We start from the raw sequence: 26083 nt of genomic DNA on the forward strand, positions 1-26083 counted from the left end.
TCCCTGACCCACTCACCTACTCTTGCCCCCCAGCCAATGGAAAAAAATCTTTCCTCATTCTAATATCTTGACTTCCTCTGGTTCATCTAAAAAGTGAATTAGGCACTTGGTATTTGAGAAGGATTTTCATTTTATAGTATCTCATTTAATTGCCATTGTAACTCTGGGAGGTAGATGGTAGTATTGCTGTTTTACAGATGAGAAAACTGAACCTCCCAGAAGTTAAGGTCTCACAGCCAGTAAATGGTAGAGCTGTGTCTCACACCCAGGTCTTCTGGCTGTAAGTTCAGTGTTTGTCCTGATGCACAGTCCCATTATCTCCAAGCCCTGTAAAACAATCCCTCCCATCTCTTCCCAAGCCCAGCTCACCTTGACTATAATTCCTTTGAGCCTCTTGTACCTGCCGTACTGTACCACCTGATAATCCTAACCACCCCAGGATAACTCCACAAACTACACCCCACTGCTCATCCCGGTGGTATAATCTCTTGGCCCCGATCTTGACTGACAAGACGACCCTATGGTTTTTCTCACTTTCTTTCTTCTCCCCCAGATAACCCGGGCCATGGTGGCTGCCCGGGCCTTTATCCAGGGCTTGGAGACTGGAAGAGATGTGGTCAGCGAAGCACTTAAGGTTAGAGGGTGCTCCAGTGTGGGTGGGGCTCAGGGAGGGAAAAGGAGATGCCCCGTGAGGAAGGGTCAGATGCCAGCTGGCAGGAGAGACGTGGAGCTTTCCCACGTTAGCCTTGAGGCCCTGGAACCCCAGGGTGAACCAGGAAGGAGGTGGGCCAGAGGGAAGTCTCCCTGGTGTCATGATTCATAATCTGCTCTCACCTGACCCTCTCCTGCCCTCTGATGACTCATATTCCTGTCAGCCTCTGGGGTTCTGCTCATCTCCATAACATTCTGCAATGGGAGTACTGCTCCCCCAGTTTCCTCCAGATGCCTTAGTGGCTCTTCCTTTCCTGCTGCTGAAGGCCAGATTCCTGACTTGGTCTTCAGGGCTCTCTTTCTACCACCCATTCTCTCCCTGACCTCCAGCCTTACCTCTTCCATCCTCAGTTTCATCCTTCCCCACTCTTGCCCTTAAACCTTTTCTCAGACCCCACTGTTCCATCCTTCCCAAAAAGCAGTATCTCCAACCTGGCCCCGAGGAACGTCCCTCCACAGTCTTTTGGGGTCTCACCTGCTGCTACATGGGGTCACCAACCCTAGCCATTCACAGCGCTTCTCCATATGGGGCTTGGGAAGGTAGGGTGGGGTGTTTGGTTTCTCCATGCGCATCACTAAGTGTGGCTGAGGGCAGCCTCGGTGTCTGTGGATCACATAGCCCGGCTCTCTGCCCCCAGGTCCCCATGTCCGAAGGCTGTAGGCGGGCTGTAATGCGTCTGACTGGCTGCCCCTTTTGTCGCGGGGTCCCCCTGCTGCCGCCTTGCCGGGGCTTCTGCCTCAACGTGGCCCATGGCTGCCTCAGCAGCCGGGGATTGGACCCTGACTGGGGGGCCTATCTGGGTGAGGACTCAGGAAAGCCTGAGAAGCTGGTCCCTGTAAGGGTGAGTGGGAGGGGTTTTTCAGCCATATTGAGGGGGGTCCTGAAGGGGGAAGAGAGTGGTAGAGATCTTGAGTCTCCCCATCTAACACTTTGCTGTCCAGGTCAGATTTGTGAGAACTTCCTAGTTTAATGAGTATCTCCCTGCTGTTCCCCCCCGGCCGCCGCCGCCCCCCCCCCATTTCACCCTTGGCTTTCTCCCCCCTCCTTCAAGATAGTCTCCTGTTCCTGGCTGAGAAGATCCAGGGCCCCTTTTCCTTTGAGCTGGCAGCTCAGGCCATTGGGGTGAAGATCTCAGAAGGCTTGATGTACCTGCAGGAAAACAGTGTAGGGGTGTCCACCCAGGTACAGGAGCCTCGAGGAGCGTGGGAGTGTCCGCCTGGGGGCTGGCAGGGGTGGTATGGGGGTCAGCTCTAGTACAGGAGAGAGAAGGATGGAGGCAATGGCCTGGGATTGTGAGACAGTGTTGGGTGTCAGAGAGACACTGTAGGTGGAAACAGGGCTATCAGGGGAGATTTAGGTGTTGGAATGGAGATTCAGTGCCAGTTTCATCCTGTGGGGCATCCCTGTGCCACAGGTGTTTCAGGAATGTGGGGTCCCCCCAAAGGCGATGGCCCGGGCCCACCGAGCTCTGGCACCCATGGAAGAAGCGGGCCGGCTCTGGACCGCGGCAGCAGGGGCGGAGGAGGAGCAGCCCACGACAGCTGCGGGCAACAGCCTGCCCCGGATGGTGAGTTGGGGGGTGTGGGGCGTGTGGGTGTGGGGTGGTGGGTGGGGCACGCGCTGCAGCTCCACCTGCTCTCCCTGCACGCCCAGGTGTGGGAGCTCCGCGAGCGGCTGGACCGGGCCCGGGGCTTCTGGGCCGGGCTGCCCCTGGCGGTGTGTGGGGACCCCCGCATGGCCTTGGACATCACGCAGGAAGCGGCGCCCTGCTGGACCGGAACCGGGCGCGGCCGGTGAGAGCGGTTTGGTGGGCGGGCCAAAGCCCAAATCCGGGGGCGGTGGTGGACCCACAGTTTCGGCGGGAGCCTGTAGGGCTGCTCTGCTCGCAGGTACTTGTTGCCGGTAGTCGGAGGCCCCCTGACCCAGCAGCTCAACAATCCAGAGCTGGATGCGGAAACCTCAAACCCCGACCTCCGGACTCGGATGCAGCGGCTGCAACTCCGGTCAGCTACAGTGAGGATGAGGGCAGCCGCCCAGGGACGCGACCTAGATCTGGAGGACTGGGGTGAGACCTGATACCCCGGGGATGGGAGGTGGGTGGGGAGGAGGGCGCTGATGGGCTCCCTCCTCTGGCTGCTTGGGATTGGACCCTGGACCCGCCCACTGCTTTCTGAGTCCCTCCCCTCCCATCTTGTTATCATTCATTCACGCATTCATTTTACAATCACGTATGGAACCCTGACCTCAAAGGTTAGGGATAGAAGACCAGTATGAGAGAAGGTCTCTGTCTGTGAGTTCACATTCCAGCTGAGGAGTCTCCAAAACATTCTTACAGAACAGTGGGCAAAGGACTGTGGGAGATTGGGGAGGGTAGGCACCCTCCCAACCCCCCCACCCCCGTGGGGAAGCAGGGTTGAGTGGCTTCCCAAAGTAGAATTTGCCAGAGAAGCAAGGCAAGAACATTAATTTTCTCTCTTCCCATCTGCCTGTCTTTTCTGTCTCATTGTCTTTTTTTCTGTCTCCCATTGCCTTTCCTCATTCTCATGTCTACCTGACCTCTCTATCCTTGCCTTCCTGTCATTGTCTTTCCCCCTCCTCCTATCTGTCTACCTATATCTCTCTCCACCCTCTTTGTGTCTATCTGTTTCATACTGCCCCTTTTACCCATCCCTGTCTGTCTCTGATCCTCCCCCCCACCCCCACCCCCGCCCCGCAGATGAGGATGCCAGTGGCTCTGGAGAAGGACAGCACTATGCAGATGACTGGATGGCCGGGGCAGCAGCTGTGGGCCCCCCAGCCCGGCCTCCTCGTCCTCCTGGCCGCAAAGGAGGTTTCATCGTCCGCCAAAACCAGGGCAGGAGCAGGACTGGGGGGACATCTGTTGGTTTTCACACCCAACCCATTCTCATTCTCTTCCTCTCAGCCCTGGCCCTGCTTGGACCTCGATAACAGGGGAAGGGTGCCCTGGCATCAGAGGGGTTCATGGCCCTTTCTCTCCTCCCCACTCAGCTGGATCTGGGGAGGAGTTGAAGGGGGCTGCAGAGAGGGTTGAGAAGGGACTTTTTGGGTGAATGGCTAGGGCCCCAAGTCCAGGAGATTCCCATTGGGATTGGGTGGGTGTTCACATATTTATTTTTTCGTTTGGTATCCGGGTGGGGAGGCTGGGGGTATTTATTTAGGCTGTGGTCTCTCCAACTGAGCCTCTAAGTTTGGGCTCTGGTGGTCAGCCCCAAAGAGGAGAAAGGGAAGATTTTTAGAGTGACGGTTGGGGGGTAGGGTTTGAAGGAAGTTGGAAGTGGGGATTGGTGGGTTCACCCCGTCTCTGAAATGGACAAAGCTGTGTGCTGATAGGGTGCAGGGCAGGGAACTTGGGTCTGTGTATCAGGATCCCTGGTCCTTGGTTCTATGTGTGTTTTTTCAGTACCAATTTCTTAAACTAAAACGCAAAAAAAAAAAAAAAAAAATTCATGACCTCTGCCATCCACATCCTTCCCAAGTTTTGCATTTTACAAATAAACAACTAATTTATTGGACCCTGAGTGTGACTTTCTGTGACTTCAGCCGCCCTCCCCAAGCCCTGGCTCCTTGCAGAGGCGCCAGAGCCTCTAACGGCTCGTTTTCTGCTTGCTGCTTGCCTCTCTTGGATCCCGTCCCCTGACACTGAGTTTGGGCAAGTGGTTCACCCTCTGGACGTGAGAACCTTCCTTTGTAAGATGGGGAGAGATGTGAGGACCAGATAGGACCTGTGTGAGGAAGCACCTTGTTACCGGCAAAATTCTTGGAACGTGAAGCATCATTAATATTACCACACTGCTGCCCCCTGCCTTCAGAACGGGGCTCCTGTTCTCTGCTCGCGTCAGCCTCTGGCTGCCTTGTCACAAGTTCTTGCCAATGTCTGCTTTCAACTCTTGTCTGTTACTTTTTCCTTTCTGTCTCCTGAATGAGTATTTTGTTCTGCAGAAAGCAGAGAAAGAAAAGGTATAAATGATTCCTAAGTGTGAAAGGAGGGCAGAAATTGTGTCTTCCAAGGGCAGGCTATGTGCCCTGACCCAAAAAAAAAAAAAAAAAAAAGATGCAGGGAGGGAGAGACCCAGAGACTTGATCAAAGCTGAAGCAGCTGCCGGGACTGGCCAGACAAAGGGAGGGAGAGGGGAGGAGCCTGGGCGCTGAGAAAGTTTATGGGGAAAGTTTAGCAGAGTGAGGAACCGGGCGGTGGCTGGGGAAGGCCAGATCCTGATTACCCTGCTGCTCCTCAGGAGGCTTGGTGAGTGGGCAAGTGACATCGAGGCTGCAGCCAGTGGAAGGACTCTAGAATTTATGGGAGGAGTCTTGGGGGAGGGGGGTTATCACCAAAGCTGGAGGGGACAGAGGGCTGGGATTGAGGGTAATAGGAGGAGACAGGGATGGGTGGAAGGAATAGAAGGAATCTGGACACAGAAACCTAGTGCAAGGCTAGATCCTGGGGGCTCTGTTGCGGGAAGGATGCCAGAGGGGGCAGGTCTTTAAGTAGCAAATATGGGTTTCTCTGTCTGGAGTTACTCCTGCCTGTCCTGAAAGGGGCTGTCCGGGCTTGTTGGAAGGGCTGTGGCCCGTGGTTGTGGGTTGTAATCTGAAGGGGTGGGTCAGACTCCCAGCTGATTAGGGAACTGGGGCCTGGGAAGCAATTCCAAACTGAATGCTCGTCTATCAGTATCTTTATCTCTTTCTCCAGCCCCACCCACTCAGTCTCCTCTGGGTGCACCGATGAGGTTGAAAAGTGGGAATGGGGTTGGGGTGGGTGGGTTGTGGGGGGGGAGTATCTGGGGGTCTGGGTTTTGTAAATAACCCCACATCTCCCCCAGCCCCTCCCACACTGGGGTGGGCCCTGTGCTGAGAGGGAAAAGAGATGCTTGAATTTAGACCAGATGACTGACCCTTACTCATTACAAAGTCACTCCTGTGGCCTCACCTCTCTGGGCTCATCTGCCTGACCCACATTCCCTCCTTATGGCTTTCCCTCTCAGCCTCCAAATGGGACTCTTCATCCCGACAGAAGCTCTGGAGGGAGCCAGGGCCTGGCAACGTCCACCTCACTGTCCTGAACAGATTGGTCTGATCTTTCTTGCAGGGTCTCTCTCTTTCCCTCCTTTCCTTCCAAATCCCGGAGGCTTGGGGAGAAACTATAGGCGGTTGGAGAAGCTGGAGGCAGATGGCAGAGGAGTAGTTGTGGGGCCACCTAGATCTGGGTGTAGAGAGCACACACCCTCACCAACACCCTCCTCTGAATTAGTCCTCACTGTAACAGCAGGAGAGAAGGCTCTACCCTCTCCTTAGACTCCCTCCTTCCCCTCATTTCCCTTCTAGACGCTGACAGAGGCAAAAATCTGCTAACTCAGGGGGCAGACTCAACCAGGGCTGCAAACAGACCTGGGGAATGACCCCCAATCTCGAATCTGCACCTTCTGTGGCTGCACAGCTGTCTCTGCCTCTTTGCCTGGCCCTCGCCCTGTCGCCCTTCCCTGTGCCACATGGGCCCTCTGTCTCCTACCAGGACCATGCGCCTCTGGGGGCCTCGGAGCCTGGGGGTGGCTTTGGGAGTCTTCATGACCATCGGATTTGCCCTCCAGCTCTGGGGTGGGCCCTTCCAAAGAAGGTGAGTTTCATCTTGTCCCAATGCCTGATAGATGCCCCCCCCGACCCCCCCGGACCCCCACCCCTGCCACTTGCTCCTCCCAATCCTATCTGGGGCTGTGACTCCTGGGAACTTGGAGGAGGCTCTGCACCCTCTGTCCTTGCTCCACAAGATGCCCATCCACCTGCTGGTGAGGGACAGGATACTTTCCCTGCCGTCTCTCCCCAGGTTACCTGGGCTGCAGCTCCGACAGCCCTGGGCCCCATCCCCAGGACCGGCTGCTCCAACCTGTCCTCCCCGGCAGCGACTAGTATTCCTGAAGACGCATAAATCTGGGAGCAGCTCTGTGCTAAGCCTGCTTCACCGCTACGGGGACCAACGTGGGCTGCGCTTCGCCCTCCCTGCCCGCTACCAGTTTGGCTACCCAAGGCTTTTCCAGGCCTCTTGGGTCAAAGGCTACCACCCTGAGGGTGGAGGCACCCAGCCCCCCTTCCATATCCTCTGTCATCACATGAGGTTCAACCTGAAAGAGGTGAGAGGTGTTGAGGGTGTGGGTGGGACTGGAGAGAGATGGGATCAGGCCTGTGGCCAAGACCATCAGTGGAGAAGGCCCTAGGCATGGGGGGGCCCCAGGAGTCACCTCACCCAAAAGGTGGACAGGGGGCCACAAAGGTGAAGTTTCCTGTTCTCCCCTCAGCTGTCCCTTCCCCAGTTTCTGAGAGCTGAAGTCCTGCCCCCTCCCATCTGGTGCATACTCCAGTCTCCTTCCTTGACCAATTATCTAGCTGGTGTGAGCACTCTGCCAAGTCTGAATCCCACCCCCAAACTCTCCCTCCAGGTGCCGCTTTCCCTTCTAAGCCCCTTCCATCGATACCACCAGGACCTCTGCTTAGCCACTGCCCTCTGACCTATCTTCCTCTCACTCCCCTCACCATGTCTGCCAGATTTCGAGAATCGGGTATATATCAAGCCATAGCCCAGCCCTGACACCCTCAGCCTCAGTTCTAAAGGGGGAGATAGGTACATGGACTCACGTGTTCATCTGAACACACAGAAACCTGAGAGTTCTTGAAGGAAGAAAGTCAATGTGCAAATGAAAACGTAAGGGAAGGGACTAACTTTTATTGAATGCTTCCTGAATTCTGGGTACTAATCTCACCATCACCTTGCCAGGAAGACAGTATGAGTGCCTCCATTATACAGAAGAGGAGGTCGAGACTCTGAGAAGCTAAGTGACTGATCTCTTAGCCAGATTTGAACCCAGGCCCATCTGCTCCAAAGTCAAAGTGCCTTCTATGGCATATGTGCATATACATGTTTGTATTTGGAACTGTGAGAAGAATATTCATCAGGAAGAGGTGGGGATTTCTGGAGAGGCAGGTTTTAAAGGAAAGGGTGGACATGATTTTGTAGTAAGAACACTAGACATTCTTAGAGGGAGCAAAATATCAGCAAAGACGTGGTGGTGTGGATGTGTGTGTAAGGGGTGTGTGTGTGTGTGTGTGTGTGTGTGTGTAGGTGGTAGAACCTCAGTGGGGGTTGCAGACCCTCTGCTGATTAAATAGGAGCTGGAGAAAGCAGCTGAGGAACATGAGTATGATCAAATGGGCAAGGAGGGCCCATTACTGGGAGTGAGACAATGATAATGACCTTTGAGGCAGGTTTTTCCAAAGGTTAGGATGAGGATCTTCATTGTCGCCATCATACATCTGAATACCTATCGTGTTCCATGTATTTCCACATTCTTCAAGGTAAGTGTTAACCCAGATTTATAGATGGCGGAAGTTCAATAAACTGCCCAAAGTTACATAACTGGTAAATGGCTGAATTGGGATTTTATTCTAGGTCCACCTGATGCCACAGATTATTCTCTACACTGTTCTCTTCTTCCTTCAAAGAGACACAGTTCACTGGCTCTGCCCTGCAGACTTGATCATAATAGCAGATTGGAGGACATCATGTCAGAGAGTCAGGTTCAATGACAGTCACATTCAGAGGCAGAAACCCTTCAGGGAGCCCGGGAGCTGGTTTCTAATGTGCACCTGCCTGGCTCAACCTGATTCCCACCTTCCTGCTTGCTGAGAAGTGAAATCCAATGTTCCAGGCCTCAGGGTAACTCCCTACAAGGTGACCATGGCTCCTCAGTGTCTAGTCCAGAAGTGTCTGTTGCTCTCCAAGATGCCCAGGAGCCCCAGAAGTGCCCTGTCCTTCAGCCATCCTGGGCTTGTCTGCTCACCTGACACCTATACCTGAGACGCATTATGGTTGCCCCCCTCGTCCCTCTTTGCTGCCAGTGATCCCCACCCCCACTGAAGAGGCCTGAGCCCAGTTTCTTTTTTGGAGCAGGAACCAAGAGTCCCAGGGTAGACTCTTACTAGTTTTTTTGTTGGAGAAGTGAACACAAAGTTTGCTTTTTAGAGATTTTACTGACCAAGGCAGACAGTAATGCCAAAGAAAATACATGTTCTCCAGGAACTTCCCGCGTTCCAGGTTCCTTCGTATTCTTTAATCCATGTAACTTCCATAATGAGCTCGGAAGGAAGATAGAAGTATCCCCATTTTGTAGATGAGCAAATGGAGTCTCAGAGACATTAGGAACTTGCCCAAGATCTGTCAGCTAGTGAAATAATTTGGGGGGTTCCTATTAGAGCTGTCAGGAGGCCGGGAGATCTTCGGGCATTGGGCTTACACTTCTTTTCTTCCTGGCCCACTTCTTTCTCCCCATGACTGTTTTCTCTCCTCTGCAGGTACTTCAGGTCATGCCTTCTGACAGCTTCTTCTTTTCCATTGTCCGAGACCCAGCGGCTCTGGCCCGCTCTGCCTTCTCCTACTATAAATCCACCTCATCAGCCTTCCGCAAGGCACCTTCCTTGGCTGCCTTCCTAGCTAATCCTCGAGCCTTCTACCGACCTGGGGCCCGTGGAGACCATTATGCGCGCAACTTGCTATGGTTTGACTTTGGCCTCCCATTCCCCCCAGAGATGAGGACCAAGAGAGGATATCCTCATCTCCCCAGAGACCCCAACCCCCCAGAGCTGCACGTCCTGCCTTCGGGCACTGGCTCTCGAGCCCACACCCCGGATCCCAATGCTCTCTTCCATCCTGCTCCCACCACTGCTGATGGTCACAGCCAGACGTCCAGCCCCGCTGCTTTAGATTTGGGGTCTTCATCCTTCATCCAGTGGAGTCTGGCCTGGTTGGACTCTGTCTTTGACTTGGTCTTGGTGGCCGAGTACTTTGACGAGTCATTGGTTCTGCTGGCAGATGCCCTGTGCTGGGGTCTAGATGATGTGGTGGGCTTCATGCACAATGCCCAGGCTGGAAGTGAACAGGGCGGACATGCTGTCAGCAATGGTGGACTGACCACTGAGGACAGGCAACTAACTGCACGGGCTCGAGTCTGGAACAATCTGGACTGGGCTCTTTATGTTCACTTCAACCGCAGTCTGTGGACACGAATAAAACAATACGGCCAGGGTCGGCTGGAGAGTGCAGTGGCAGAGCTCAGGGCTCGCCGAGAGGCCCTGGCGAAACATTGCCTGCTGGGTGGTGAGGCTTTAGACCCCAAATACATCACTGACCGACGGTTCCGCCCTTTCCAGTTTGGGTCAGGTAAGGTTTTGGGCTATGCACTCCGGAGTGGACTGAGCCTCCAAGACCAGGAGGAGTGTGAGCGCCTGGCTACCCCAGAGCTACAGTACAAGGACAAGCTAGATGCCAAGCAGTTCCCTCCGAAAGTCTCTCTGCCCTTCAAGACTTCAAAGCTACTCACCCCCTAGGCGTTAGACCACGGAGTCTTAGGTTAAACAGCAGCTGAGCTACAGGACACATGTGACCAGTGTGGGACAGCCGATGACATTTCTGCTTCCCTGAGAAAGCAAGTCTGCTCCCTGCAGGACGATGGGAACCTGGCATGGACGTGGGCCCAGAGTCCTCCAGGCCGTGCCAAGGACTCCATTATTCAGCTCCCAGCAGCACTCCTCCACCCCCTCTGCCCCTTCCCCTGTCCAGCCCCTGGCAGGTCCACGCAGCACTCACAGGCTCCCTGGAGGAGCAGACCATGCGTTCAGCCAGAGGACGTTTGGGACACGGTGGACTGGAATAATCCGTCCACGTCTCTATGAAATGTTTGTTACTGAGCTACGCTCATTTCACTATGAAATGTTTGTTGAATGAATAAATACTTTGAAACTTGGACTTGCTTTATGTAGAGCAGAAAGGGAAGGGGATGCTGCATCTTCATGCGAGACGCGGGGGGTGGAGAGGGTTCTTTTTCATATTCTCCAAAAAGCCTGTCTAGAGTCTCTCCTGAATCCTTCTTGCTGCAATCTAGCGGCCGCCGAACCCCGCCCCTCTCCTCCAGGGTCCCGTCACTCACCGATTCCCGGGCCCCAGGCCACGCCCCTTCCCTTCCGCTTCCGGCTTTTCTCCAGTCATTCTCCGGGCGCCCGGCTCCGGCCCCGCGGGGTCTCGGTTCCGGGTTCGTGGTCCGGGTTCCCGGCCCCGGGGGTCTCTGGGCCGGCGGGTGCCGGGACTCCCCGCCGGGCCGTGCAGCCCTCGCCCCCATGGAGTCCCAGTGCGACTACTCGATGTACTTCCCGGCCGTGCCGCTGCCGCCGCGCGCCGAGCTGGCGGGGGACCCGGGCCGGTACCGGGCGCTGCCCCGGCGCAACCACCTCTACCTGGGGGAGACCGTCCGCTTCCTGCTGGTGCTTCGCTGCCGGGGGGGCGCGGGCTCCGGCGCCGGGGGTGGCCCGGGCTTGGGCTCCCGAGGGGCCTGGGCAGAACTGGCCACCGCCCTGGCAGCCCTGGCCTCGGTCAGCGCCGGCGGTGGCCCCGGCGACCAGGATCCCGAACCCCCAGGGGCGGGGATCCGGGCGGTGGGGGGTTGTTTCGCGGCTGCAGCCCCCCTTCTCACCCACGGGCCCGGGCCCTGCTACCTCAGGGGGAGTGACCACGGTGAGGACCAGGGGTGACTTGCTGGGCTCCAAAGACCGGAGAGGAGGGGGACATCGGGGGGAAGCTGGGGGCAGATGATGGGTGAGGAGGGAACTGGGCACCTCTGAAAGGGAACCGCCCCTCTCCTGACCTCTGCACCCCTTTCACACCCCTAGCTGCCTGTGGAAGAGCCAATTGTGTCCACAGATGAGGTCATCTTCCCACTCACTGTTTCCCTGGATAGACTGCCCCCCGGGACACCTAAGGCCAAGGTAAGATTGGCAAGGGGTGAAACTCTTCTCCTCACTCAGATGTCCTCTCTGAGGCTGGCTACCTCTCCTCTTGACTGTGGCCCTGTGTCCCTTTGCTCAGATTGTAGTAACTGTGTGGAAGCGGGAGGTTGAGGCACCAGAGGTCAGAGATCAAGGCTACCTGCGCTTGCTGCAGACCCGATTTCCTGGGGAGACCTTCCGGGGAGAGCAGAGCGCTTTCAAGGCCCCAAGGTGGGGAGAACACAGGGAGAAATGCTGGAGCGGCATTCAGAGGAATGTTAGAACTGTGGGTTGGAGGTGGTCTGTGCCCAGGCCCAGCCCATCCGTTCTTGCTCTTGCTCCTGCCCTCTCCCGCAGTGAGCACCCTGCTGACTCTGCTGCCCCCTCCAGTTCTGAAATGCCGGCAGTTCACTGTGGCTGGAAAACACTTGACTGTTCTCAAGGGTGAGCAGATTGGTGGCTAAGGTCTTGGGTAGCAGCAAGGGCAATGACTGGGTGGCAGTTACCCTGTGCAGACTGGGGGGGAAAGGTTCATTTTGGGGGATTAAGGTGGGATCTGAGGGGTCCAGATAATCACTGCGCTGGTTACCTTGGACAGTGCTGAACAGCTCTTCCCAAGAGGAAATTTCCATCTGGGATATTCGTATTCTCCCAAACTTCAATGCCAGTTATCTACCTGTCATGCCCGATGGCTCTGTGCTGCTGGTGGACAATGTCTGGTGAGGTCCTGGGAAGGGGCAGGGCTGCGGAGTGGTGGGGCTGGGGGCAGGGCTGAGAGCTCTGGCCTGGAAAGACTCAGCTCTGTCCCCTTTCTTCTGAACTAGTCACCAATCTGGGGAGGTCTCCATGGGCTCCTTCTGTCGGCTTCCTGGTACCTCTGGCTGCTTCCCCTGCCCACTCAGTGCCCTAGAGGAACACAACTTCCTGTTTCAGCTGCGAGTGGGTGAGCAGCCACCTCCAGGGGCCAAGGAGGTGAGTATAAGGGGCTGGTGATTTCAAGGAAACAGGTTAAGAAAAAGCAGTGGGCCCTGACCGGTTTGGCTCAGCGGATGGAGCGTCGGCCTGCGGACTGAAGGGTTCCAGGCTCGATTCCGGTCAAGGGCATGTACCTGGGTTGCGGGCGCGTCCCCAGTGGGGGGGTGTGCAGGAGGCAACTGAATCGATGTTTCTCTCTCATTGATGTTTCTGGCTCTGTATCCCTCTCCCTTCCTCTCTGTGAAAAATCAATAAAATATATTTTAAAAAAGCAAAAGCAAAAGCAGTGGGCCCTAGCTGGTTTAGCTTGGTGGACTGAAGGGTCCTGAGTTCGATTCCGGGCAAGGGCACATACTTTGTTTGCAGGCTCAATCCCCGGCCCTGGTCGGGGCTCATGTGGGAAACAACCCACATCGATGTTTCTCTCTCTCTTTCCCCCTCCCTTCCAGTCGCTCTAAAAATTAATGGAAAAATATCCTCGGGTGAGGATTAACAAAAAAATGAAAAAGCAGTAGGAGGGAAAGGCTAGGGTGTTACCTGAAGATGAGAGGGGATCTCTGTTACCCATGATGCTTCCCTCTGCTCCTCCCGTAGGGCCTAGAAGTCCCCTTGATTGCTGTGGTTCAGTGGTCCACCCCAAAGCTGCCCTTCACCCAGAGCATCTACACCCACTACCGGTGAGTGTGTGGGAACCTTTGGTGGGACCACCCTGTTCACCTTTGTTTCAAAACACATACATCCTGCTTCCCTCTCCCTGCTTCTAGCCTGCCCAGCATTCGCCTGGACCGCCCGTGCTTTGTGATGACTGCTTCTTGTGAGTCCCCAGTTCGGACCTATGAGCGTTTCACGGTGACTTACACGCTGCTCAACAATCTCCAAGACTTCCTTGCTGTGAGGCTCGTGTGGACCCCGGAGCACGCACAGGCTGGTAGGGTGCTGCCAGGCTGGGCCTTTGTCCCGAAGGAGGGGAGGGGAAAGGAAGAAGTCATGGAGGTGGGTGACATGCGGCAGGCTGCTTTGGCTCGTGTCACAGACAGAAAATTTAGAGAGGCAGCGAGGTAGGATGATTTAAGAGCACTGGCACCGAAGCTAGCTCCCTGGTATGTTTGATTTCTACCTCCATCATTTACAAGCTGTGTGACCCTGGGTGGTTACTTACCCTCTCTGAACCTCAGCTCCCTCATCCCTAAAAAGGAGAAAATAATACTGCTCTCCCCCCCTCCCCCACCATGAGGATGTTATGGTGATTTAAAGATTTAATGAATATGAAGTGGTTAGAATAGACCCCAGCACACAATAAATATCAGCTGTTATTTATAACATTTGGCAAAAGATATACTCAGTTTACTCCACAGGGTGACTTTGAAGATCAATCAAGACTGTGCTCCTGGAAGCCCCTCGCTGAGGAACACTATACAGATGTTTACTGGTCGCTGTCTCTGCCCCCCAGGAAAGCAGCTGTGTGAGGAGGACCGTCGGGCCATGCAGGCTGCCCTAGACTCCATCGTCTGCCACACGCCCCTCAACAACCTTGGCTTTTCCCGGAAGGGCAGTGCACTCACCTTCAGTGTAGCCTTCCAGGCTCTAAGGACAGGGCTCTTTGAGGTGGGTTGGGGAGGTGCCCACTGGAGAGGGGGTGGACGGTGTGGTGGGTGATGCAGAATGTTGGGATAGGAGGCATCAGGGCTGCTAGCTGCTGGAGAGGAAATGCAATGGATGGCACTAAAGCCAGGCTACAGGAAGGTGGAATTTAGATCCAGTATTGGTCTGCCAAGGGGAAAGGTGATTTGAAAGGAGGTCTGGGGCCTGGAAGCCAAGTGGGAATGCTGATCTGTGTCTTTCCACCCCAGCTGAGCCAGCACATGAAACTGAAGCTACAATTCACTGCTAGTGTGTCCCACCCTCCACCCGAGGCCCGGCCCCTCTCCCGAAAGAGCAGTCCCAGCAGCCCAGCTGTCCGGGACTTGGTGGAGAGGCACCAGGCTAGCCTGGGCCGCTCTCAGTCCTTCTCTCACCAACAGCCTTCCCGCAGCCACCTCATGAGGTATGGAACCGAGGGAGGGGAGCCACTGGACTCGGTAGAGGCTGGAGTTGGAGCGGGAGCAGGAAGCGGTCCTGAGGTCTAACTAGAGCCCACGTTCTCTGCCTTCCTCCAGGTCCGGCAGTGTGATGGAGCGCAGGGCCATCACACCCCCTGTGGCCTCCCCAGTCGGCCGCCCCCTCTACCTGCCCCCAGAAAAGGCTGTGCTCTCTCTGGACAAGATTGCCAAGCGCGAGTGCAAAGTCCTGGTGGTGGAGCCTGTAAAGTAGCACTTTGCCAGCTCTTATACTCCCAGAAATCGAATGCCTCTGGAGGGGGTCCTTGTTCCAGACTGTGCCTCCTTAGGGATGCCTCCCACTGTGGGTGAGGAGGCCGCAGCCTGTCTGTGTCTGCTGAGGGAAAAGCTGTGAAATGGGCGGGTGTGGCTGCAGCACTAAACCAACAGTATTTCCCTGACTTCCTGGGAGGGCTGGTCCCACCCCTTGGTCAGGGCAAGGGTTCCAAGAGCTCCCTTGTTTCCCCGCCTTGCTCCCTGGTTCTAAGTTTACAAAGTGTTTTCTCATTCCTATTAAGTTGTCTTTCCTGCCTCTGAAATCCCCCCTCCCCCCTCCTGAGGGCTGAGATTCGAGGGTGGTGATGGTAAAGGGACCCAGACAATGACCCTCCTGTCTCAGGGGTGAGGGGAGATAGCTAGGTGGCCTCCTCCTGCCCCTCATGTTTACGTTTGCAGCCTGAAGCACTTTAAGTTGTGTGGGTTTTGTTTTTGTTTTTTGTCTGTCCCTGTAACTTATTCTCCAACTACTGCTTCCAACCGAAATAAGTCTATTAAATGCCTGTTGAGGAGGGAGAATGACTGTTGTTTGTGTGTTGGTGGAAGGAGCAGAGACCAGAGCTCAGAATGATTCCCTTCAGCATGCATACCAAATAGCTCCTGTCTGCTCCCTTCCCCCATTTTTTTTCTTTTGATTCTCAGTTTGATATGCTCAGAGATAGCCTAGCTCCACCAGTTTGGGCTGAATTACATGACTTTCCTCTTAAAAGGCAGAAGACATGGGTGTAGCACCTCCCAACCCCCATACACACATCCCTGGGTCTGGGGACAGCAGACATGTTTATTAGGAGAGAGGGAGGCCCCCTTGTCCTCCCTCTTCTTAACACAACGCAGAGTCTCCAAGCCTCTGCCCTTTCAGGTGATGGGGTGTGGGGGAGAGGGTGAGCAGAGAGCCTTAGGTCTGGCATCAGGCCGAGAAAGAGGAGGTTGCATCTTCCTCATCACAGAGGTTCACGGACCCAATCCACCTCTTCCCTCACCCTTGGCAGGCTCAGACGTCAATGGGCTCCCGGCCTCGGTTCTGCCTCTTCACCACAAACACCCTCTGTCCTGACACGGTCACCAGCAGCGTGTGTTCTCCAAAGACCACTGGAGGGGAGACACACCTTCCCAAACCCCGGGAGAGGGAAGGGAACACAGAGTTAGTGGGGTGTGATGGCCTCCACGGGGTCATACACAAACTGGCTGGGATCAAGAGCCAAAGAAATGAGATGGTTTGACGCTCAGAGATCTGGAGATGGGGCGTCTGCATTCAATACCCTTCTCTTACTTTCTCATACTTCTGATGCAGGGGTGAATCCCAAAGAGAAGAAAGTGGCCAGAACCAGGGACCCCAGGGGGAGATGGTGGGAGGTTGATAGGAGACCAGTGCTTTTTCCCTGAGGACAGCACCCCACCTCTGGGAGCACCCTACTTCCTATCACCACCAGTAGGGGCAGGGGATGGGGCTCACCCGACAGGCGCTTGAAGGGTACGTTCATGCCGTGGTGTAGCCGGAAGCCGCAGGCTGTGCTGACCAGCTCAGAGATGGCGCTGGCTGCCTGCTCATCATTCTCTAGATCCCCAGATGACTGCATGCGGACAGGGCGGGAGGATGGCAGAAATTAGGGAACAGAATTGGGAAAGAATTTCAGGAACCACTTTGGCTCTGGCATTGGTACCCTCTTCCTCTCCATTTCCTAGTACCCTCGAGGTCACCCGTTTTGGAAACAAACCTAAAACTTTCCTATGATGTTGTTGCCCTTCTAGATGTCATACTGGTTCTCATGCTTATACTGGGCTTCCCCCGGTAAGCTGTGACTCATCCATTTCTTTACTGACCATTCTTTTCGAATCCCTTGAAACTTGATTTCTCTCTCTGTCGCCATTTATTTGATAAAACCACATTCTCAAACATCACTGACTTTCAGAGCTCTATCTTTTCCTGGCTTCCCACTTGTTGCCTTGTCTGCAGAATCTGAAACAAATATCCTTTTTGTCCTTGACACAAACACATCCTGCCCCCCCCCCCCCCGCCCCTATTATATTGCCCTTGGGTAATCATATCACAGTGGCCTGGGCTTCCTCTTTTCATGTGACTGTCACAACTTCTCTCTACCTCCTCGAGATGAGCCTCCCACTAGGTTAAGTTCAGTGCCCTTTGCTCTCTTGGACACTCTGTACCTCAGTTTCCTTATCTGTAAATGAGAGACAATAGCATCTATCATATGGGCTCTTGAGGGTTATGTGAGATAATATTGGTGAGGTGCTCAAAACAGCTCTTAGCAATACATATTAACTGCTGTTGTTTTATGTCAAACTTGATGTCTAAAGTTAAGCCATCAAAATTCCCCTTACCGCTCCCATTCCCCAGTAAACTTCCTTTAGTAATTTCCTGTTAAAGGAACCATCATTGTCGGCTTGAGTTCAGAGTCGTACTGAATGGAGAAGTATCTCCTCTATTACCTGTCTCTAGTCATTATGAAGATATATTGATTCTTCCTTTAAATTCTCTTCTCTCCTTGCTCCTTCTCAGTGCCACCAGTCCATACTCATACACAGATTTCCTTCTGCAACAGCCTTCCTCCTTCTGGATTCCACCCCTTCCAGCCCACCTTCACACCTAATAGAACAGTCTTGCTCAACTATTTTATCAGCTCATGTTTCTGTTAAAAAACCCTTCAAAGCTCCTATTGCCCCAGTCTTGAAAAGCCTCCACAATCAGAACTTTTCTTACACATCCTTTTCTTACCCCAAACCTTTCCAAACTTTTCAACATAAACCCACTATCAAAACAGGCATCACTCCTGCAAATATATCGATCTCAGCCCTCTCCTTTTCTGCCTGTTCACAACCATTCTTCCTTTAAGCCCAGCTGAATTTTTTAAAAATATATTTTATTGATTTTTCACAGAGAGGAAGGGAGAGGGATAGTTAGAAACATCGATGAGAGAGAAACATCGATCAGCTGCCTCCTGCACACCCCCCACTGGGGATGTGCCCATAACCAAGGTACATGCCCTTGACCGGAATCGAACTTGGGACCCTTCAGTCCACAGGCCGATGCTCTGTCCACTGAGCCAAACCGGTCAGGGCCCAGCTGAATTTTTTGTCCTTCAAGGATTCCTTGTCACAACACAAGTTATAACCTTAAGGGTTGAATCCTTCATTTTCTGAACTCTTTCAGTTGTCTTGACCACTGGCATTGCTTTAAGCTTTTGACCTGTCTCTCTAGCTAGATTGAAAACTTCTAGCGAGCTAACACTACATTGTACTATGGAACAAAATACAAAGCCTCTTCAATAAATACTTGGGTAATACAAGTTATCAACAAACCTTGTAACTGGTTGTCTGACTTCTGACTTTGGTAAAGTTAGTAAACCCTTTTACCTCAGAATAAATTACCATACTGAGATTCCAGAGATTTAATTATTAAAAACTTACTATACCAATTATGACCAAGAATAGTGGGAAATTAGTCTCAACTGGGCAATGTTAGAAGGAATCACCGGGCCATGTGTACTTGGGGGGACTCCCCCACCCACACCCCCTTTGCCCAGAACGCACCGCCAGCACTGCGCCTTCGCTCAGCACCAGGTAGCCGAGCTGATCAGGAATTCGCTCCAGCCCGTGGGTCAGTGCAGAAGTCTAGTGGGTAAAGATGCAATCAGAAGCACTGCTAGGAGGATGGCCTCAATTCTCTTCACTTGCAACCCAAGTCTCTCATGACCTGCCCCAGATGTTCTTTTTCCCAAGCCAGGGCCATTCCAGACCCTTTTCCCATTCCCTTTACATGGCCTTCAACACGGATTTTTTTTTTTTTTTTTTTTAAAGAATGGTATTTTCTTGCCCTAGCTGGTTTGGTTCAATGGATAGAGCGTCGGCCTGCAGACTGAAGGGTCCCAGGTTCGATTTCGGTCAAGGGCACATGCCTGAACCAATGGTTCTCTCTCATCATGGATATTTCTCTCCCTTCCGCTCTGAAATCAATAAATATATATTTTAAAAGAATGGCATTTTTTCTTTTTAAAAATATATTTTTATTGATTTCAGAGAGGGAGAGGGAGCGATAGAAACATCCATGATGAGAGAGAATCATTGATTGGCTGCCTCCTGCACGCCCCCTGCTGGGGCTCCGGCCCGCAACCCGCAACCCGCAACCCGCAACCCGGGCATGTGCCCTCGACCCCAACCGAACCTAGGACCCTTCAGTCCGGGCCTACACTCTATCCACTGAGCCAGACCAGGTAGGGCAACACTGATCTTGAACCTCGATGTGTCCTCACCCGCTGCTCTTGGGCTCCCTTGTTCTTTCACATCCCACCGTTGCCACCCCCGACGCGTTCGCAGCCCCACTGGCCTCTCTCTCCTGCCCCGTTTCCAATTCTCCATGTGACCAGCTCCTCCTCCGGAGACCACAACCTCCCACACTTCCCTCCTCAGCCCTCAACAATCCCTCTCCGTCCAGGGGCGAACAGGAGGTGACATCAGACTGCCGGCCAAGGAAGGGGCAACTAAAGAGATTGGGGGACAGGGAGAAGGAGCCCCCAGCGCGTCCTCCGGCGCATGCGCCCTCACTCACCATCGCTGCCTTAGGTGATGGGGGCGCTCCCTACCAGATTGGAAGCTTCCGGCTCCAGACCCAGGTCACGTGCTTCCACCAGGGTGTCTCCTCCTCCTGCCTTGCGTTGCGCCCGGCGGACTTCAGCCCCGCCCCCAGAATGCGGATTGGAGCTTGGCTTTCCCAGACGCACGCGGATTGGTCGCAGACCCCCTTTAACACCCATGTCCCCGCCCCTCTGATCCTGAGCGCGAGTGGGAGGGTGAAGTGTTGGCGAAGGAGTGGACCTGGAGGGGCGGGGCCGGAGGGAGGAGAATGGGACCCTGTGTGCTGAGCGTTAGAGATATTTTGCCTGCGCTAGACTGTCCACGAGGGTGACCACAGCAAGAGAATAAAGTGAAAGGACGTGACATGCATGTGAAAAGCTATTCAACTACCACCCTTAACCTTACTCCAGACAGCTCTCTGTTTAATACAAGGATTTGTTCCCAAAACTGTTTCTTCCTGGGATTCTGTGAGGAGCCCTGTGATGGTGAATTGAATCCCCCACTGGGCAACACAGCTTCAATACTGAATACTCTCTGCCAGAAAAAATTAGAAACAGTACTTTGGAGTCTTTTTTAAAAAAAATTTATTTATTTATTTATTTCAGAGAGGAAGGAAGGAGAGAGAGATAGAAACATCAATGATGAAAGATAGTCATTGATTAGCTGCTTCCTGTACAGCCCATACTGGGGATAGAGCTGGCAGCCCAGGCATGTGCCCTGACCGGGTATAGAACCGTGATCTCCTGGTTCACAGGTCGATGCTCAACCATTGAGGCATGCTGGCCAGGTTGGAGTTCTTTTTTTTTTTTTTTTTAAATCCTCACCCGAAGATATTTTTCCATTAATTTTTAGAGAGAGTGGAAGAGAGAGGGAAAGACAGAGAGAAATATCGACATGACACATGGATTGGTTGCCTATTGCAGGAGCCCCGACCAGGGCCCCAGGCCAGGGAGGAGCCTGCAACCGAGGTACCTGCCCTTGACTGGAATTGAACCCCAGACCTTTCCTTCTGCAGGCTGAGCCAAACAGGCTAGGGCTGGACCACTTTTTAAATATATGGGTGTCACGTAGGAATGTTGTGTTTTAATTTAAATAGTTTCTAGACCTGTTGCAATACTAATGTGACTGAGGCAGTGTTGGTAGGTAAAGTGAAGGATGATGCTAGAAATAAAACAAGTACTTCTTGGGAGAGGGTGTGGAGAAATTGGAGCCCTCATACATTGCTGGTGGGGTTGTAAATTGGTGCTGCTGTTGTGGAAAACACATCTGTTCCTGGAAAAATAAAATACAGAGTTATTGTATGACTTAGCAGTTCCACTCCTAGATAGCTACCTATGAGAACTGAAAACATACGTTCACACAAAAACTTATACTCAAATGTTTATAGCAGCATCATTTATAATACCATCCAAATGGAAACTATATAAATATCCGTAAACATAAGAATAGATAAATAAGCCCTAACTGGTTTGGCTCAGTGGATAGAGCATTGGCCTGCGGACTCAAGGGTCCAGGGTTCGATTCCGGTCAGGGGCATGTACCTTGGTTGCGGGCACGTACCCAGTGGGGAGTGTGCAGGAGGCAGCTGATCAGTGTTTCTCTCTCATCGATGTTTCTAACTCTCTGTCCCTCTCCCTTCCTCTCTGTAAAAAATCAATAAAATATATTTTTAAAAAGAACAGATAAATAAAAAATGACATATCCATAAATGCAAATTATCACTGTAAAAAAGGATTGAAGTACTGATACATGTCACAACATGAATAAACATTGAAAACATTATGCTAAGTTAAAGAAATCAGACACATACAAGGCCACATATTGTGTGACTCTCTTTACATCTAAATTAGACAGAAAACAAATTAGCGGTTGCCACGGGCTGGGAAGAGGGGATAATAGAGAGTGACTGCTAATAAGCATGGGGTTTCTTTTGGGTGATGAAAATGTTCTGGAATTACATAGTGATGATGATTGCACAACCTTGTGAACATAATAACAACTGAATTATACAATTTGTTGTATAATAAAGTACTATTGCTTGAGGAGACAGCTAATTAGAGAAGTTGCCCTTTTAAAAAGAAGGTATGTTTATAATATAAAATTTAAATTTGGAGGAAGATGTAAAGAGGGAGTTTTGTGGAGATGTTTATTTTGCAAAGCCTTTCCTGGTCTTAGTATTGATGACAGTTTATAGTATAATTTATTGTTCAGAGCATTTGATCCATGAACTCATCTAACCTTCACATTACATATCCTGTAATAGTATTTTTGTTTCGCAATCCAGGAAATGGAAACTCCGGAAAGGTTGAGCCTTGCTCTGAGGGACATTGCTGGCAAGTGTCAGAGCCAGATTCCAGTCAAAGTTTGCTGACGCTGAGGCTGATGCTTTTTCCATCGCTCCACAGGCCAACTATGTTTCCTATTATTTTAATCTACATTTACTATTACTGGATTTCCTGCACTCATTTTTCTTGCACTTAGCAGGACAATGCTTATTAGCCATCATTCGAATTGTTTCATTTTCACAAAGAGCTTGAATCATACTAGTCATATAGAAAGCAAAATTTCTCATTATTTCATTCACCAAATGTTCACTGAGCACCTCCTATGTACCACACACTCTTCTTGGAACTGGACATACAATAGTAAGAACAAGACATATTTTTGTTTGTTTTCAAGGAGCTGTGAGGGAGAGGGTGACCAAGACAATACATAAATAAGAAAATAAATGTTAATTGGTGAGAAGTGCTATGAAGAACAATAAAGCAGAGTTCCATTTGCACCAAGTTCAAAAACATAAAAAACTAAATAATGTATCATTTAGGGAAATCATACACATACACACACATACTCACAATAGGGAAATATATCTCAAAATGATAAAGATCCAGGGAATAATAAAATTTGGAATAATGGTTACTATTAGCATAGAGAGGGGGATGAGATAGAGAGAAGTACAAAAAGTTTAAAAATATAGATAATTGCTATGGACTGAATGTTTGTGTTTCCCTTCAAATTCATATGTTGAAACCTAATCCCTAATGTGATGGTGTTTGGAGGTGGGGACTTTTAGAGGTGCTTAGGTCATAAGGATAGAGCCCTAATGAATGGTATTAATGCTCTTATAAAAGAGACCCCACAGTCTCTTTTCCCCTATCATCATGTAAGGACACAGCAAAAAGATGGCAAACCATGAGCCTGAAAGTGAGCTCTCCCTAGACACTGAATCTGTCGGTGCCTTGATCTTGGATTTCCCAGCTTCCCTAAAAGTGAGAAATAAATGCTTGCTGTTTATAAGCCCCCTTATCTCTGGTATTCTGTTGTAGCCACCTGAATGGACTATAGCAGTAATATTCTATTTCTTAAGTTCTAAGTCTGTACCTATGAGTACACATCTACACACTGTTTTTAATACATGAAAGATTTAATAATTTCTTAAAATATTTTTAAAAAAATGTAAGTCTGTGACCCAGCAATTTCACTCCAAGGTCTATACCCAACAGAAATGTTCACCCAAAGATATGTACTGGAATATTCATAGAAGCTTTATTCCTAATAACTCAACATTGAAAACACCCAAATGCCTATCAATGATTGAATGGACAAATAAGTTGTGTCATATTCATGCAACGGAACACTATAAAGCAATGAGAATGAATGAATGAAAATGACACACAATCACCTGAATGAATTGCACAAACTTGATGTTGAGTGAAAGAAGTCAATCCCCAAAGAGTACATTCTGTGTGATTCCATTTATGTAAAGTACAAAAATAGGCAAAACTAATTTATTGTGTTAGAAATCAGGATGGTGGTTATCCATGGGGGAAGGGTTGAGACTGGACAAGATGGGTATTTCTGGGCATTGCTAATGCTGTTCCTTGATTTGGATGCTGGAGTTTTGTGTGCATTCAGTTTGTGAAAAGTTAGTGAACTATACTTATAATATAAACTTGAATAAAAAGGTTAAAAATAAAAGGTGGAGTGGGAGGATATGAAAGGTTGGGGGGAGTGGTGTGGGTGCTATTTTATATCAAGCGAGAGGATCAGCCTCTCTGATGAGGTGACAGCTAAACAGAGACCTGAGGGAGTACATCGTGCCATTATTTTCTACCTGGGGGAAGAACATTCTGGTGAGTGCTCATGCGACTTGTCTTAGACTATGCGTTCTTTGAACATAGGACCTTGCGTGCCTTTGAAATTCCAGTATCTAGCACATTGCTAAACTGAAAGTAGACTCGTTTTGTGTTGTTGTTTTCTGTATTGTCCCAGTCATTTCCAGGACTTCATTCTGGTTTCAGAGACTCTTTTTCTTTGGCTTCATGGTCTCTAACTCTGCTCTTTGCCCTTCCATGGCACTTTCTTCTTTTGAAAAGGAGGGAACAAATTCTGATATGTGAAATAACGTGCTTACATCCATCCTAGTGGCAGAGTTGGCCTTCTGTCCAAGCCATTTCCACATGATCTCAATACTCCCTCTCTCAGCCTACTAGAGCATCCTGATTGGAAACCACACAGGCCTTCATTTACCCACAACTTGGCCCCCTTTCAACACACTCACCTTGTCCCACCAGTACCTAAGAGGCTCATATGTCTAGTGTGACACTTACTATATGTTACTGCAATCCTTTGTTTGCCTGCTTAGCTCACTTACACCTTGAGAGGCATGGAGGCCAGGGCTGTGATGTTTTCAACATTTCATGCCCTAAGCACGTGACTATTCCCCTGTAGTCTTTGAAAAGTGCTGGTTGAATGGATATGTCAGGGTTAAGAGAACTAAGAGAGGCGCAGTTGGGGTTGGGAAGTCTATTGATGGCTGTTTGATACGGTAGTAACTAGTACTAGGGGAAAGAAAGGAGCTTGTATGTGAGAGACAAAGAGGTCTAGTTTCAAAGCAAAAACCAAGCAAACAGGAAACCTGGAGTGACAGCAGCAATCGAGGAATGGCAAAAGCAACAACAATCAAAGAAGCCCTAGCCAGATGGGAAGAGAAAACCAGTTAGAAGCCATCTGAAGCCAAAGCGATAAAGCTTTATGCCCAGTTTCCCCCTACAGAGAAGATGAATGTGCATCCTTCTCCATGCTTGTTATTGACCTCCTACAATTTTATTGAGAAGTTGGAAGGGATCCATGTAATGAAGAATCCCTTCATTATTCCCTACATATCTAATAACCGGGCAAAAGACTGGGCCGAGTTAGTGAGGCTGGCAGAACTGTCATACCTGGTGTTGGTAGGCAATCCTTTGGAAGAGAAGCACCCTACTAGGGGAACTGGATTAAAGAGGCAACCAGGAGAGTGCCCAAACTGAAGAAGCTCGGTGGTACCCTAGTGATTACAGAGAAAGAGGAAGAAGAAAACGAACACCACATTTTCTGTTTTGTATTAACTTATTTCAATAAGAACAATAGATACGTTTTGTGTACTTGTCTATTTTATAATCCTCCTCGTCTCTGATATTCTGTTATAGCAACCTGAATGGGCTATGGCAATAATAATTCTATTTCTTAAAGATTATGTGTGGAGCAAAAGTTTTTTTAAGATAAAACAAACCTTTGATTCCTGCTTTTTTTTTCTTAACCTTTTCAGTGTTTCTCTCCCCAAATGGTAACACTAACTTTATATATTGCAGCCCTCTTTTTAGAAACTGTAAATTTTTTATTTATGGCAAATAAGAGGGCTTCAGGCAGGGGCCTGTTAGCTAGATACCCCCCGTGTTCCATTGTTTCTGAGTTGCCTAGCAAGAATTTTCCTGCCATGTATATTCACTCTTTCTCAACTTCTCGTTAATCGCTCATTCTCATTTCTAAAACTGAATACTCTGTCCCTCCACCCTATTTTCTCTTTTGTCCAAAATTTCTATATATCCAATGTTGCCTCACTGTCTTTGGAATTTTCATGCCTATGTGTACTCTCCATGTGCATATATTAAAAACTTTTATTTTGTCCTGTGGGGAAAAAATCTGCATTGAAGAGGAGAATGCTGAAGGAGGCAGCAAAGACACAAAACCAACAGAAATTAGCCATAAGTTAACCATTGTACTAGTCAGGGTTCTACAGAGAATGAGAGAGAAATAAAGAGCTATTTTAAGGAATTAGCTCATGCACTTGTGGGGCCTGGCAAGTCCAAAATTTGTGGGGTAGGCTGGCAGGCTAGAAATTCAAGGAAGAGTTCATGTGTAATTTTGAGTGAATTCTGCAGGGCAGCAGGCTGGAACTCAGCCAGGGTTTCTATGTTATTACAGTTTAGAGGAGAATTCCTTTTTCTCTGGAAAACCTCTGTCTTTTCTCTTAAGATCTTTTACCAATTGGACGGGGCCCACCTACAGTACGGAAGCTAATCTGCTTCATTTAAAATTAAGTATTCATCACATCTTTTTTTTTTTTAAGACCTTCACAGTGTATGGGAGGCAAAATTTTACCTCTACCCTCTTAGGGTTTTCTGCTGGACCTGAGGATTAAATTGACATAAGTCAGATTAACAGGAGAAAAGGATACAAATTTAATATAAATTTTATGTGACACAGGGGCCTTCATAAGGAAATGAAAGCCCAAAGAAGTGGCAAAACCCAAAGACTTTTATACTAGGTTGAACAAGGTGAAGCACTTGTGGAAATG

General features: G+C 50.6%; 4 protein-coding genes and 1 pseudogene across 6 annotated transcripts in view; 4 read left to right on the forward strand and 1 right to left on the reverse strand.

The window, feature by feature from the left end:
* GPC2 (glypican 2) overlaps nt 1–4200 on the forward strand; it is a 6457-nt gene extending 2257 nt beyond the window's left edge. The window contains exons 4-10 of the mRNA XM_006081031.3: nt 550–634; nt 1350–1512; nt 1764–1894; nt 2127–2279; nt 2366–2505; nt 2602–2777; nt 3429–4200. Coding sequence (XP_006081093.1) covers nt 550–634; nt 1350–1512; nt 1764–1894; nt 2127–2279; nt 2366–2505; nt 2602–2777; nt 3429–3661 — 1081 coding nt within the window. The 3' untranslated portion in view covers nt 3662–4200. The remainder of the gene's footprint in view (nt 1–549; nt 635–1349; nt 1513–1763; nt 1895–2126; nt 2280–2365; nt 2506–2601; nt 2778–3428) is intronic.
* A 674-nt stretch (nt 4201–4874) lies between these two features.
* GAL3ST4 (galactose-3-O-sulfotransferase 4) lies at nt 4875–10660 on the forward strand. Of its 2 annotated transcripts, none has more exons than XM_006081033.3 (4): nt 4875–4976; nt 6056–6344; nt 6552–6855; nt 9071–10660. In XM_006081033.3, the coding sequence occupies exons 2-4, from the start codon at nt 6220–6222 to the stop codon at nt 10100–10102; spliced, it is 1461 nt and encodes a 486-aa protein (XP_006081095.1). In that variant the 5' UTR covers nt 4875–4976; nt 6056–6219; the 3' UTR covers nt 10103–10660. The 2 variants fall into 2 exon arrangements, with proteins under 2 accessions (XP_006081095.1, XP_023614788.1); XM_023759020.1 differs by having other exon boundaries at nt 4876–4976; nt 6243–6344; nt 9071–10659.
* An 86-nt stretch (nt 10661–10746) lies between these two features.
* CUNH7orf43 (chromosome unknown C7orf43 homolog) lies at nt 10747–15399 on the forward strand. Its single transcript, XM_006081032.3, is given in 13 exon segments — nt 10747–11183; nt 11186–11229; nt 11232–11282; nt 11438–11533; nt 11634–11764; nt 11895–11977; nt 12132–12252; nt 12358–12505; nt 13103–13185; nt 13273–13436; nt 13959–14113; nt 14359–14552; nt 14665–15399. Coding segments are annotated over 13 exon segments (1719 nt in total). The 5' UTR covers nt 10747–10888; the 3' UTR covers nt 14819–15399.
* Nucleotides 15400–15641: 242 nt separating this feature from the next.
* On the reverse strand, nt 15642–19569 carry LAMTOR4 (late endosomal/lysosomal adaptor, MAPK and MTOR activator 4). 2 transcript variants are annotated; one of them, XM_006081034.3, is made up of 4 exons: nt 19442–19569; nt 18427–18507; nt 16334–16451; nt 15642–15969 (listed from the first exon to the last, which is right to left on the reverse strand). In XM_006081034.3, the coding sequence occupies exons 1-4, from the start codon at nt 19442–19444 to the stop codon at nt 15872–15874; spliced, it is 300 nt and encodes a 99-aa protein (XP_006081096.1). In that variant the 5' UTR covers nt 19445–19569; the 3' UTR covers nt 15642–15871. The 2 variants fall into 2 exon arrangements, with proteins under 2 accessions (XP_006081096.1, XP_014306901.1); XM_014451415.2 differs by having other exon boundaries at nt 15642–15986.
* Nucleotides 19570–24214: 4645 nt separating this feature from the next.
* Nucleotides 24215–25806, forward strand: LOC111826148 (annotated as a pseudogene).
* Nucleotides 25807–26083: the final 277 nt, after the last annotated feature.

The sequence above is a fragment of the Myotis lucifugus genome, unplaced genomic scaffold (assembly GCF_000147115.1).
Source record: "Myotis lucifugus unplaced genomic scaffold, Myoluc2.0 scaffold_0, whole genome shotgun sequence".
NCBI lineage: Eukaryota > Metazoa > Chordata > Mammalia > Chiroptera > Vespertilionidae > Myotis > Myotis lucifugus.

Excerpts from the sequence above, each read along its gene's own strand:
- LAMTOR4 (XM_006081034.3), bottom strand. Across the intron at positions 16,452-18,426 it reads GCGAAGGCGCAGTGCTGGCG|TCATCTGGGGATCTAGAGAA; the intron begins GTGCGTTCTGGG and ends GTCCGCATGCAG. Across the intron at positions 15,970-16,333 it reads ACCCTTCAAGCGCCTGTCGG|TGGTCTTTGGAGAACACACG; the intron begins GTGAGCCCCATC and ends TCTCCCCTCCAG.
- GAL3ST4 (XM_006081033.3), top strand. The coding sequence starts at position 6,220 with ATGGGCCCTCTGTCTCCTACCAGGACCATGCGCCTCTGGGGGCCTCGG. Across the intron at positions 6,345-6,551 it reads GGTGGGCCCTTCCAAAGAAG|GTTACCTGGGCTGCAGCTCC; the intron begins GTGAGTTTCATC and ends GTCTCTCCCCAG. Across the intron at positions 6,856-9,070 it reads TGAGGTTCAACCTGAAAGAG|GTACTTCAGGTCATGCCTTC; the intron begins GTGAGAGGTGTT and ends TCTCCTCTGCAG.